We start from the raw sequence: 14,335 nt of genomic DNA, 5'->3' as shown, positions 1-14,335 counted from the left end.
TCCAAGTAGACTTAGAAGTTTATTCTGTTTTCCTTGGGGTGCCTGTTCACATTATTTGAAGGCTGTTGTCTGGCTGCTCTCATCCACCTACAGAGAAATGCCCCCCTGGACTTCATTGCATAGTGGATTTTAGATCACTTCGCAGGCTTCTTTGGTTCCACCTATAGGTAGACCTGGCCCTGGCCCTGGGTTAGTCCACTGTCTTGAACCTATGAGTGGTTCCACAGATTTTTCATGATGAAATACAGACATCTGTGCTTAGTGTGGTATAACATTACCCAGCAAAGAGAGGAGGATGAAGGAAACATTGTGACAAAGGAATTCACAGAATATAGTGCACAAGAAGCACCTTGGCAAACAAAACAGAGAAATCTCATGGGGTTTTAGAAGTTAAAAAAAGGAGTTTTGGACAATACAGCTAGTAGCATCTCAGAGCTGTACAAAAGCTTACAACCTAAGAAGATGAGATAAAGTAAATGGAGAGTACTGTTATTTGTGAATTGTCTATTGTTGATACAAATTGCCATTGGTGAGCTTTGCAAAAACAAAAAAGAGAGAAGTGAGAATGGCAAGAGCATGGATGCTTGGGTCAGCAAGACATGGAACAGAGCAGACATGGCAGACTGGATAGAGCAAACGTAAAGTAGTAGAGATGAGAGAAAGGATGTCCGTGGAGGAATGGGCATGCCACAGAGGAAACATGGTTGCTATGGCAGATCTGGAAAAAGATTCTGCCTTGGGACACCTGAAAGTGCACAGACTCTCTTATTTGAGCACGAAAATTAAAAGAAAGCACAAGAGCTCAAATACTGAATGTATACAAAAAAGCAGCCTGGAGATAAACAAAAATCTGAGTAGGGACAATAAGGAATGTTCCAAATCCTGAAGGTGTCTAACATCAGTAAAGAAGATCTTCATAAATGAATTTGAATAAATCACATGTGAATAGCATAATTACAGAAAAACTAGATGATCAGCAGGACATTAAGTAGCCTGCAGAATGTGGAGAGAGAAAGCAGGAGGTCCAGCAAGAAGGCAATTGCAGTAGTCCAAGCATGAAATCATGAAAGAATAAATGCTGTCCTTATAGGATCTGCTGAGATTACAGCCTAAGGTAGTATCTGTGGCCATGAATTAGATAAAGCAATAAAAAATTGCATTCCCTCACTCTAGATATTTATTCTTTCTCAGATGTCCTTACTAGTTAACTCTTTAGTGACAGTAAGTTCTGTCTAGCAATATTTGCTGACATCCCATCTTCATCTTCACGTGCTTGTCATCAGTGGGTAGCTGGGCTGAAGGGTTGGACTTGGCACACTGAAGACCCAGCCTCTGTATTTGTTAATCAAATTCTTCTTCCTCTTTTTAAATTCAGCTTTCCAGGATAAGAATAGTGCAAGAGTGACATGACAGTTTAGCTTTGTTTTAGCTAGATTTTCAGCAGTCAGTATCATCCAGGATTGTAAAAGATACATTTAAGAATCTGGCATGAATTTTGCAGTTTTCCTTACTTGGTCAATTAATTTTCCCAGAAGATTATATCATGAGTGGGCAGAAAGTGTTGTGCAGGATTATTGCAAGGTTGTATAACTGAAGGACTGGTTTGCTTCTTGAGGGAGAAGAAATCACTGTGAAAGGAAAATAACGGTAAGGATGACCTGGAAATCTGAAAGCATAAATTCTGAATGGAAGGAACAAAGTTCAAGGCAGCGGAAGGGCAATTTCTCTTGCTAAAACCAGGATCTGTTAAGTACTTGCCTCAGAAAAAAACTGACATCCAGCAGTCTGCATGTACAAACCTCTTCCTTGGTAACAGTTGCTGCCAAAAGTAAACTCTCCTTTGTTGCAGTAAACTTCTCCACTCCAACCCCTCTTTCTTTCACCGGATCCCTCCAGTCTGCCCCAAATTAATCTTCCTGTCCTTCTGCACCGTGCGTTTTGGCTCTTTGTGCGCTGCTTCTGCTGGCTCAGCAGCTCCTACCCCACCCTGAGACAGGAGAACCAGAACTGTGCCCGTCCTCCCGGCTCTCGCCTCTGCCACCGCGGGCCGCCCATACAACCACTGCCGCCCACCAGCGCGTGGGGCAAGGGAAGCCTTCACTGGAGTTTTGTGTTTGTTAACGGCACTGTACAAATGTTTTATTATAATAATGTCGATGATAATTTTTCTGAAAGCTCCTGGCATCACAGGAGGGTTTTCTAGAGGCTTTCATGTGACAAAAAGAACTGTTTCTTTACTCCTTGCTTCACTTCCATCCTTACTTAATGGATAATCATGGGGGCTTTTCTAACACTGCAAAAGAGAAGGTGAATTCAGTATTAGATGTTCTGTAATGTGGGCTACCCAGCCATATATTTAAGGCAGGAGGTGAAGCATTCTGTACATGTAAGAGGCTTTTTAAAGAACCTGTTGGGATCAGTTGCTGTGTTTTGCTGGCATTTCTGTGTCAGAACAGTTACTATTTCATACTCAGATGGAAAGAATTAAAGTTCTGGCAGACTGTCTGCTTCTGAGTAATTTTTGAGAACACAAGAAAAGAGATCTATTAATGGGATGCTAAACAAAAATCTACTTTAGACCACAGTTCAACAAGAAAGTCTTTGAAAACAGCATTGAGCTGTCATTGATAGGAAGCTTCACTTAGGTTCTTTTGTGTTGAGATGTGTCAGATACGTAAAAACACTTTAAATTTAACTAAAGGATTAGTTATTTAATAACCATCTTTTGTTCATATTAAAAATCTTTCCAGTGTATTCATTTTATTTTTATTAATGTCTTTTCTTAAATCTGAGTGCCTCAATTGCATCGTGCATGTTGCCTAAAGCATGACTGCCATGCTTCGCCAAGGGTTCAGTGTCTCTCAGTGTTACTCACATTTTCTTCAGTCTTCACTGGATTCTTACAGAATTTGTTTTATTTCTCTCTTAGAGTTCTACAAAGTTGTTTTCTTGAGATATATATATATTTATTTTTTAAAGCCAATCTTCCCCAAACTCATATTCTCTTGACATTTTGGTAGCTTTATTTCATATTCACTTCATTGCCTTAGTTATTTTTCCAGTAATAAGGTGACCAGAACTGTATACAGTTTCTCAGTTAAGTACCAAGGTCATAAAGAGTTTACAAGCTTTCACTCTCTGTGACTAGATGTCATTTCATATGCAGCCCCAACATCTGCCTTTATGCTGCCATATCCTATTGCAAACTCATGTCCTTTTTTTCTGTTTGCTAAGCTTAGTTCAGTCTTGCTAGTTCCTGATTTATTTCTTCTGTTTAATATTAGTGTTAAATTATTTTCCCCAGCTGTGCATTTTTTGTCTGAGAAGTTTGGACTGAAGAAGCTGGGAAAACTGAAAGCAAGCTGTTGCAATATCCACGCCTGAAATTCTTGAGAAATGAATGCAGAATGTTGACTCTCATGTTATTACTGTTGAATATTTAAGTGGATCTGACTACATAGATAGATAGATTAGCGTTATGTACTATAATATATATGAGCTGTGTGCATGATATGTACTACTTCCGACGTGTAACTGCTGTAAATTATATCTGATCCTCTTTGTACTATGTTATGCTTTACCCTGGACAAAATAGTTCTTAATTCTCTAGGTACCTGAGGATTATTTTTTAGATTAGCTTTGTTTACGTTGTTTCAGTCTTTCCCTGATTCTCATCCAGATCTTGGAAAATAATTTACTTTTTTTTTCCCCCCCTTTCCTTTTTTCCCTTCTTTTCAAGAAGTCATTTCCCGCAAAAGCCAAAGCAGATCACAGCTTTTGCACGTTCATGGTTTTTGGTCTTCACTAAGCTGGTTTGCGCTCTGATAACCTGGAGCCAGAAGGCAGTGAGTGACCACCTCGGAGTGGTGGGATACAGCATGTTGATTAGTACTGTGTTGAGATATTACTGTCGCTGACCTTTCAGATGCACTTCCCCCCCTCCCCCTATCCAACTCTCCTGGACAGCTTATTGTTTGTAAAATAGAAATTATGGGAAAATTAGTCATTTTGAATCTTATTTTTCTACAGGATTTACAGATAATCAGTACAGATGAAAACCAGGTGTTTGTGGCTGTCCAGGAGTGGTACCAGACAGACACGTACAACCTGTACCAGTCTGACCCACAAGGTGTTTACTACTCTATCCTGCTGGAGAACGTCCGGAGCACAAAGCAGCCAGAAGAGAATGTCCTGATAGATATTCTGGAGGTAGGTCTTTATCTCTTCCAGTGTGTGTAGTCTGGGTGGAGTTTTAATTTTCTTTATTTCGATTGAGTATAATTAATTTTACATTACTATGTTTTCACAGTTATCTTCAACGTAAAAAGACTAGGATTTCTTTCTTATTGATACTGCATCATTACTACTTACATGTTTCCCTTTTGCCTTGCTAATGTGCTGTGCACTCTAAGAACCAGATTCTTTGTATGGGGTTCCATGGATGTGCAAAACCAGAACTGGCTGAGGTTTGGTTTTGTTTTTTTTTTTTTAAGATATTGAAAAGTGAAGCTGGCAGCACAATTTATTATTGAAGTAAGAAGTTATGCAGCTGCCTACTACAGCTTTTTTCTTCTAGATGACTCAGTGCTACACTTCCTGACTTAGAGCAGGACATCTTTTAGCCAGCAGGGTCTTAAATAGTAATCCTGCGAGCCTTGTGCTAGGTTGTGTCAGCTCTGACAAGCGAAGAACCAACAAAATTAGATATTGGACAGCAAATCCACTTGCTTTCAGTAGGTGTCTTGTGCCAACAGCATTTGCTATGAGACAAACTCTCCTGTAAACAAATCCATCTTGGATTTTAACATCAGCACACTTGGCAAAAGAAACGACTGAAGAATATAGCGTTTTGGAAGAGTAGCACAAACTGTTATCCGTTCCTGTTAATGATGACATGTAAATGTTATAAGGTGTGTATTTGCTCTGGTTCTGTTCTTTCTTGTAGCAAATAGCACAGGATTTTACACTAATGGACCTTTGCTCTGACACAGTTTGGCCACTGTTACTCTCTAATCTGCCTGGTGTTAGTTAAAAAAAAAAAATAAATCTTTATAAGTGCACCAGACTTCTCTGGAAAAGGTTTGTAGTAATTCAAGGTACGAGTCATACGCTTACAGAGCCGTTAAATGGCTGTAAATAGACTCTTGGTGGGGGAAAAGGATCGGGTTTCCCCCTTATCTCCTCCATCGTTGTTTAGCTTTTTCTTTCCAAATGAGTGTAGTAAAACAAAAAGGTGTATCATTACCAATGATAATTTTCTAGACTCTACCTTTTTAGAAATGAGGCTTCTTAATAAGTGAAGCTGGGTATTGTGTGTAGCCACATTCCCATGGGGTGATTTATTGAGAGCATTAGTTTGCAGCTCTTTGCTCCGGGTCACTCCTGCAGGAGGCAAAGCTAAAAGGGAGTCAGGTGCAATCTCTTCTCCCTGCGTCACCTGTAGCATGTAATTTCAGATAAGTTGTACAGAGATGCCACCCCTGGCTGTCCTTTTGTCTACAAGAGTTATTTACTTAATTCAGTTTCACTGATTATTTCAGAATTTCACAATGTTACTGAGGGCATATTTGATAATGCACAAGAGAGGGATCCTAGATTATTGTGAGTGCTGGATTAATTTGTAGGGTTGCATTAAAAAGAAAATGTGCACATGATAAAGAGTAATTGAAAGACAACACACATGGAGCCATACAATTCAATTTTTTAGGGCTATTTTTGGAATAGAATTGCATTATAGGAGAACACTCTTACATGCTTACAATAAGAAAGCCTACAGCTTCCGGATAGCTTGTATGATAAATAATTAGTGTACTTGTTCTTTACTAGAATGTGATCAAGTACTTGTATCTACAAGTGATGTGTGCATTATTTACACAGTACAAAATAGCTCCTAAATATAAGATATATGCAGTCCTCGAGGATGGGATTTTTTTCGTCTAGTCTGGGTTTTCTCTCTGGGCATTTTAATGCAAGTATCCCATCTTGGGAAGAAGAATCTTCAGTGCAACACAGAGACAGTCCTTAATGGTTCACAATTTCTCTTTCCACCACTGCATGATTCTCCTTAAAATTTGCATTGTTCATCTTCGTTATCTTCTGCTGACCTCACTTCATCTTTTACTTGCACATCTGCTATAAAACCTTTTATAGGTTTCTACCTGTCTGCATTCATTTTCTTTTATATGCTTTATCTTTTTTTTGTACCATATTTCTTTTCATGTTGCGTGTGTGAAAGGGGAATAATTCCCAAATACTTGTACAAAGAAGGAAAGAAAAAGAAAGGTAAAGTATTAAGTGACTGTCCAAAAAGAGCATGCCCTTGAAATCTGTGACTGTACAAAAGGAACATGTCCTTGAAATTGTATCAAGTGCTGCCGATGTGAACCAGTCACGAATTTGACATAGGCATATTTGCAAAATGGGCATACTAATGTAATACTTCTGGGTTGGACCATGTTATGACTCCTCCTATGGGTAAGAGCTACACAAGTTGCAGTACACATTCTTCATCCTTTTTTTCCCAAACAACAAATCATATATATTTAAATTTTAATCACAGACTTCTACTATATAGCTGCATTTTTTGTATTTCAGTAACTGCTGCTAATAAACACTGTGGGGCCATCTGAACAGTGCTGCTTGCTCCCAAGTAGTATAGAATATTGTTTGGCTGTAAAATCAGTAGTGTAACAATGCAGCAATTAATGTGTCACAGAATACATAGTCATAGAAGAAAACCTGTTTAGAAAATAGGTTTGTAAGGTACAAAGTGCTTTTCTAAGAGTACTGGGGAACCACTAACCCCTGAACTGTTTTGGAAAATAGGTGTTCTGAGAACTAATCTAAAAGTCCAAAAGAAAATCAAAGGAAAGGTACTTTTGAATTGCCTTGTGTTTGTCTGTCTTGGGTAGCTACTGGGCTGCTCATCAGAGTAACTGAACACTCCACGATGTTGAAGTGTCGTCTTTTCCATAGCACCTTATTATTAATGTGAATCTTTTCCCTTCTTGGTAGAAAGATACTAATCTCCCAATTTTAGATTAGGGAACTGAGTCAAGGAGTAGAAAGTACAGAAGAATTTGGGTGCCTTGGCATCACAGTTGAATGCAGAAGGTAGATTTGACATACAGCATTTACAGTATTTACAGAAAGAGTCAGGCGTGTATTTACATAGGTCACCGGACAAATAAAATAGAAAATGCTACAGAGGGGGTGGGGTGTTTTAAAGCTGCCATTTTTTACACACCATCATTTTATATTAGTTATTATTTTTTAGGCTATTTTTAGGCACTGCTCCAAACATAATGTTTCTGAACTTGCTCTGAAGATAGATGCCTGAAACTTATTTATTATTTCCAGCAGGCATTATGCCTTTCATTCAACATAGAACTGTTGAAGTGCTGGTCAGCTTTTATCTTTTTTTAGAGCAGCAGTGAGAGAAGTTAACTGAGACACTGGAAGAAATTTTTTCATAACCTTTCTGTCTGATAGATTCAAACACTTATGTCCCATATTGTAGAGAGGAGAGGCTACCCTAGCACTCGGTTAGGTTAGAGATGGGAGTGGGAATGGAGAAAAATTTTAGCCTGACTCCCATTGAATGATTATATGGAATGATTAAATATTCATTAAACAAGAATGAGACAGAGAGAGAGAAAGAGAGGAAACAAAAATATTCATGATGCAGCACTGTTTTTGCCATCCACAAATGAAGACAGAAACCTCAGTTGCAGTCCCTGATCTAATTATTGTTTAAATATTTAATATTGTGTTCACTGGAAGAAAGACATGCACAGAAATTGAACCCCAAGTCTACTTTCCCAAGTAAATGTTTGAACTGCCAGGCTTTTTGGTCGTATTCGCGGCTGTGCCGTCTCTGGAAGATAGAATATGTAATAAAGCCCCAGCAAGATGAAAGTGCTTTGAAAGTAAAGAAAGCAGGTTCCTAGTTTCTTCCCTCCCCTTCCTTTTCTCACCTGCACTGCAAAGTAGTTGACTTCTATAGTATGTTTGACTTGGAGGTCATTCTGAGCTTCCAGCATCCTGGATAAGTAAGCCAAACCACACATGCATGGCGTTTAAGGAAGAAGGAACTCAAGAAAGAGCGGGGAATTAAAATGTCTATACAAAATTTGGTTATCTAAATGTAAATATATTTCCAAGTTCTAGGCTGTTACCATAACCAGCAAAGCATTCTTGTTCTCTGTAGATTTGGGTCAGTTCCTTAGAAAAAAGCTTGTATTTATAAATAATAGGTATCAAACCTGCAGCCTGCTGGAATGGATGCCTTCTCTTCACCCTAAATGCAGACTTTTGTTAAATGAACGTCAAAGGGAGTTCATAACTGGTAGTTGGGCAAAAGAAAAGAGCAAATATTTCAGATGCAAAATAAATAGTAATTCCAGGAATGAATCATGTCAGCAAGAGGCAAATATTCCTGATCATGCAAAGAGCTGGCTATCTTGTGCATTTAGTTGTAATGAATGCTTCAGTTCTGTTAAATGTCAGATTAGAGAGCTGTACGATACTGGAAAGGGTATATGAGTTGATATAAATTTTCAAGAGTTTTTCAGAAATTCAAGAAGCCTCATAAATAATTGTGAGGGAAACAAGCACTCTTAAGGAAACCTTCAATTTTAATGCAAGATCTTATCTCATGCCATTGGGTGGAATATTAACGCATAACATAAATGTTAGGGCTAGAGCTAAACATATTAAGGTGTGATTACTGTCAGGTTGCTTCTAAAAATTATCCCCATTAACTTTGACACTCTGAGTTGTAATAACTTTCTAATACAGATTGTTTGGAAATAAAATAACTAAGTTTGCCCAAGAGAAGAGAGAGACTATAAACTTTTTTTTTCTTTTTCCCCAGAGGTTAAACAGGTGAAGGGAGGCTACATATGTGGAGGTAGACTGGGTGTGGAAGCATTTCAGATGCTTGAGAGGTTGATTCAGCCCTCACTGTTTCTTCCCCAGATGATCTGTCTGCATTTATTTCCTACAAAAGGCAATGGTGCTTCCTAATTCAGTGTTATTTTAAAGGAGATTGTATTGTATTTTGTTATTGTAACCTATTTGTGTACTATTTATATGATGTGGGTCATATGACTTCAATGTAAAAGTCAGGTTGCTGTTACAAATTGCTTACCTCATTTGTAGAATAACATTTTAGAGATGTCTGTATTTAAAAAAAATGCAGAGCTGTGATTTTAACAGTGTACAGTAAGGCCATGCTATCGTAATTTTTGTATTTTGCTGTATAAACTACATGTAATTTGGTTAGTCTTCTGACATTGGGAGGACTGTATATCCTTTTTAAGTACGTGTAGAAATACAAATCAGTAGTTATCCTCCCCTTCCCCCTTTCTCCTGTTCCTCTTATCCTTTTGCCTTCCCTTTTTTTTTTTTAAGGTATCATTCACTTTCCTAGTAGAGAAACTACCTGAGGTACACAGTTCAGAGCCACAAAAGAGCAGCTAATCAGGGATAAGCGTTGAAAAAAATGTGTATGTGCTGGTCATTAACCCTCTCTCCTGTATGCTTCAGGTCAGAGGTGTAAAAGGAGTCTTTTTGGCCAACCAGAAAATTGATGGGAAAGTTACAACTCTGATAACCTACAACAAAGGCCGTGACTGGGATTTTCTAAACCCTCCAGGCATTGATATGAATGGCAAACCGACAAACTGCAAACCTGTAAGTGGTTCTTTTTAGCCTATCCTTTCTCTAAAGTGCAGAAGAACTTTATGGTAGGATGTGCAGTAGTTCCGACAGCCCCAGAGCTTTGCACCAAGTTTACCAGCCAAACTAGCAGGCAAATCTGCTTGCATTGCATGAGCAGTGGTTTCACAAGCTGTTAGTCCAGTCATCTTGTAGAGTGAGTAGTTGTGACTCTCTGTTGCGCTGCATTTCTTAGTGTAGAGCTTCCTTTGATACAAAGAGGACGTTCTTTCCTGTGTGTCAACCACACAACCCAGTGCAGAATAGTCACGACAACGGTCATTTGTGTCTGGATATAAGGGGCGCATCATCAGTCAAACAGAGCTTACCCAATACCTTTTCTCTTTCCATCTTTCTTATTTTTGTTTCATCTTAAACCAAGGTAACCCTTGGTTCTCTGTTAAAGGGAACTCTTGAGAGTTGCTTGGAAACAAACATCACAGTTAACTGCATGAAAAAGTCCTCTCTTTTTGTAAGATTATGTTACTTCAGTTTGTTTAGATGTTCCAGCCTGTTTAGATGTTCCAGTTTGTTTAGATGCCTACCCATAAATTTTTGTTATTTGTGAGGCTGTACTGAAAACCTTGTATTTTTCTCACTGACTCTGCTCCTGGAGACTCCAGGCTGGGTGAAAGAAATGCTTTTAGTCCTGCCACTGCCAGAGATTTGATCCCTCTCCGTGTGGCGGAAATGGAGGGCTGGAGCTGCTGGTTCCCTTTTGAAGAGTGTAAGACTGTGCTATATGTTTCAAGCCTGCAGGGCCTGACGCAGAGCTCTGTGAGACGAGTGGAGGGATCACAGTGGCAGCAGCTCCCAGGCGGTGCTGGCAGCCTGCTCCTGGTAAAGCTCATGGTCAGACTGCTGTGAGCAATATGACCTTCAAGTGCCGCTGCACAAAGAGCAAGTTGCTTAGCAAGGAGAGGTGATAGATGCGTCCAAAAGTCATTATGCTATTTTTCATAGCACTTTTTTTCTAAAAAAGAAATTTCAGTACAAACACTTGTTTTTAGTCATAATTTTACCAGTTACCTGGGACCAAAAACCATGCAATACTTGTTGCTGTTAGTTATGATTTTTAAGCGATTGTTCTGTCACAAGGGTTTTTTATACAGTAATTTCATCCTGACTTTTTTGAGTTTGGAAGTCTGTTTGCTGAGACAGTGGCAGACTACGCAGACATCACCAGAGATTCTTGTTAGTTAGATAGCTAATATTAACTGGATATTTCAGACTGGAGTTTGGCTCCATGGGAAACAGCTGTTCTCTTTCTCTACAAAGACATACATTGCTGAAGCTGCTCTCTGACTGTGCTTTCATTATTGTAGGAGCATAACTGTTACCAGTTGTGTTGTTTTGTTTTGTTTTAAAACCTGTCATCTTCTTCCCCCACAAGCCTGATTGCTACCTTCACCTCCATCTCCGCTGGGCAGACAATCCCTATGTGTCAGGAACAGTGCATACGAAGGACACTGCACCAGGGCTCATAATGGGGGCAGGTAAATGCATAAAATTATTTTTTGAGACCTGAAATGTGGCAGCAGTTCTTTGTAGATCTAGTCTTTTAGTTTATAACAATACCATGCTAGAAACATTGCCAATATAAGGCTTTCCCTGCAGAATAACCCTTTATGGGATCTCTTGATCAAACAATTTAATAAAAGTTAATTGGAGTCCCAGAGCTGTGTCTTCTAGGACAGATACATAACAGAATACATTATGCTTCTCTGTGCTGTGTAATATGTCCTTCCCCATTAGGGCAGTGTGGAGGAGTGACGGTGGCTGAAGGACTCGTCCGGCATTCTTTTTCTCTAGAAGTGGGGTGTAGGTCCTCCAGCATCATGAATAGCCCAGCAAATCCAATCAACTGATGTAAACAGCGGCCAAGATTTTGTTCTTTATGATTGGATAGAGATAATTTGTCTTGTAATTTTTATTAATTCCCTTTTTGCCTAAAGAGAGATGAAGTGAAAGAGGCAAATGTGTGTCTGTGATGAGACCAATGCTGGTTGTGGCTTCTCCATTATAACATACATATGGAGCCATGGCTCTGTGAAGTGGCATTTAATAAAAAAAATTCCATTGGTGTTGACTACTCATCAAGAAAGATATTCACATAACTCTGTTTTACTTTGTATCCTAGTGATTCATCTATTAATTTCATTTAATTTTCTGTTTCTTTGTTTCAAAATTATTGAAATGTTAACTGTTCTAAGAGTTTTTTAAAATTGCATTATTTTATTCTTACATTATGGATCACATTTAGGTGAAATACACACATGTACTGCTTCTCTTTTCCCAAAAGTATATCTGGTTTTGATCAATAATGGTTTCTGCCTTAGCTTACACTAGTCTCTTATAAATGGCTTACTAAATTAAAAATTTCCTGAGAATATCAATGTGGGCATATTTGGTGCTGAAAGATACTGACAGCTGCCATTACTTCAGTATAACTGAAGATTTCAAGTTTTCCCCTAGTGTAAATGGAGTTTAAAGTATTTTACTGGAGGCAGACCTACCTGGTGAAATGCTGCTATGTTTTTATTGACATGAATGAGACTAAGAATTTGTACAGTGCCCTTGTAGATACATTTTTATTAGGTGTTTAATTCACATTTTATTAATTCTAATATTTCAAAAAATAACTTCCATCTCAGGGATCTTCTTTTTACATAAAGGTACTCCTATTCTAATGTAGGTTCTTAATTTTAGCCTCACCATATTGTGGCTGAATGCCTTGTAGTAGCAATTAAGCAATGAGGTTTAATTAATTAGTCCATTACTTCTATTTCCTTTTTCTCTGTCCTTGCATCATAATCTGATGTGGTGAACAGATATTCTTTGAGATATTGGGTTGTTTTCATTTGGTTGGGTTTTGTGGAGTTTAAGTGCACTGTTCTCTGAGGTGATATTAGGGATGGCAAGTTGGAGAAGAGTATTTTGCCCTCAATTCCTTCCTAGAATGGGGTGAGATTTTATCACTGTGACATTGTCTTACCTTAGTGGTAGGTAAACTTGTCAACAGCTTTCCTCAATGTGAATATGAGGGAGCCTGTTCGATGACATCCAGATATCATTAAGAACTGGACTGATGTTAAATTTGACTGGATTGTGGAGCAACCTATAATGTAATGGAAATAGTAGAGAGGCACCATCACTCGTAGCAGCTGGCTAAAAAGCTAGGAGGGATGGTGTGAAAGTGAGAAAAATGGGCCCAAGAGTAGTGCAGTATGTCCTTTCTCTGGTAGAAGGTCATGTAGTTGCAAGCAGAGCCAAGGGACTTGTTTTGGAGTCTTAAAAATCTTGAAGAGCAACTACATCCCCTTGCCGACAGAGGACCTGAACCAACTCTGATTTTGACTTGCATTTACATTATTTGGATGCTCAGGTCATCTGGATTCAGTGCACACGTTCAGTCTTATCTGGCAAACCTGATATCCTTGTAAACTTACACTTCTTATCAGAAATACTTTACATACAATGAGCCTGAATTTCTTCTGGCCTGATCGTTGAAATTGATACTCTTATGAAAATCAACAGAAGTACTAGGATCTTGGCACATGCGGAAACCAGATTATTTGGGCCACCTCACACTATTGGGATTTTACTGTTAGATTTAGGGAGAGCACGTCTTCTGGAAATGACTGAAGACGATAGATCTGTGAATGTCAGTTGATCACAGTATGTTTAGGAGCCATCAGTGCCTTGTGCTGTGAAAAGGGGAAATGTATTCTGAGGGTGAAGTAGGTAAATAACTGCCAATGGAGAGAGGGAAATATTAATACTCTGGCAAAATACTGTACAGCGACCTTATTAATAAGAATGTGTACAATTCTGATCATCAATTTTCAGGACCAATGAGCAGGTGCTAAGAAGGTCTACTTGGCAGTTGATGGAAATAGAGAATATTTACAAGAGGAACCTCATTAGCTAAGAAAAATAAAGGACAATAAAGAATATGATTTTTTCCCTGAAAGTGTAACCATGGGGTAGAAACAAGTGATGTAAACAAGTCAACTAGAAATTAGAAAAGAGTTTCTAACCATAAGAGCCATGATGTTCATCCTCTCAATAGGAGCAGTGTGGCTATCAATCAAATGGCAAAAAAAAAAAAAAAAAATCCCTTTAACATGGGGTTTGGCTACTTTATAGAAAGCTTATACAACACAGCTGCTTGTGGTAATGGAAAACCTAACCTGTGACTTAAGGATAGTTTTGATACTGTGCTTGAAAATCAGAACACAGAGACTACTGAATGTTGTTTTAATTTAAAAAATAATTAAATGGTGGACAGCATTAATGCCTAGAGTATTTGGGAAAAATGCAATAATAGGATGTTAAAATTGCATCTTTTTAAACTCATATTTACCATAAAAAATAAAAATTCCACTCTATTAAAGCTGCATAAATAGTTTTGAGGAATGCATATTTTCAGCTTATGTATATATATAAATTGTGCAGACAGAATATTAAAATTTATAGCTGCATATTAAAGTGTTCTTTTTAATAACTGCTTTGCTCCCTTTAAGAAATGTAATAGGATTTTGCATTTACATTTGATTTTTGTGCATTTTAATCTTGGCAACAGCTTCTATTTCTCACAGCATCAGCTATGAAA

The 14,335-nt window shown here is 38.3% G+C and overlaps 1 protein-coding gene across 5 annotated transcripts in view; it reads left to right on the top strand.

Moving 5' to 3' along the window:
• Positions 1–14,335, top strand: part of SORCS2 (sortilin related VPS10 domain containing receptor 2) — a 653,060-nt gene that overhangs the window by 560,457 nt on the left and 78,268 nt on the right. For all 5 annotated transcript variants that reach the window (XR_012042835.1, XR_012042837.1, XR_012042836.1 and 2 more), the window contains 3 exons: positions 4,030–4,209; positions 9,550–9,696; positions 11,114–11,216. Coding sequence is in view for 2 of the 5 variants with exons in the window: in XM_072863384.1 (XP_072719485.1) it covers positions 4,030–4,209; positions 9,550–9,696; positions 11,114–11,216 (430 nt within the window). In the remaining 3 variants the exon portion in view is untranslated. The remainder of the gene's footprint in view (positions 1–4,029; positions 4,210–9,549; positions 9,697–11,113; positions 11,217–14,335) is intronic.

This window comes from Ciconia boyciana, chromosome 5 (assembly GCF_034638445.1).
Source record: "Ciconia boyciana chromosome 5, ASM3463844v1, whole genome shotgun sequence".
Classification (NCBI taxonomy): Eukaryota; Metazoa; Chordata; class Aves; order Ciconiiformes; family Ciconiidae; genus Ciconia; species Ciconia boyciana.
Note: the sequence above shows the minus strand (reverse complement) of the source record. Positions and strands in the feature narration are given on the sequence as shown.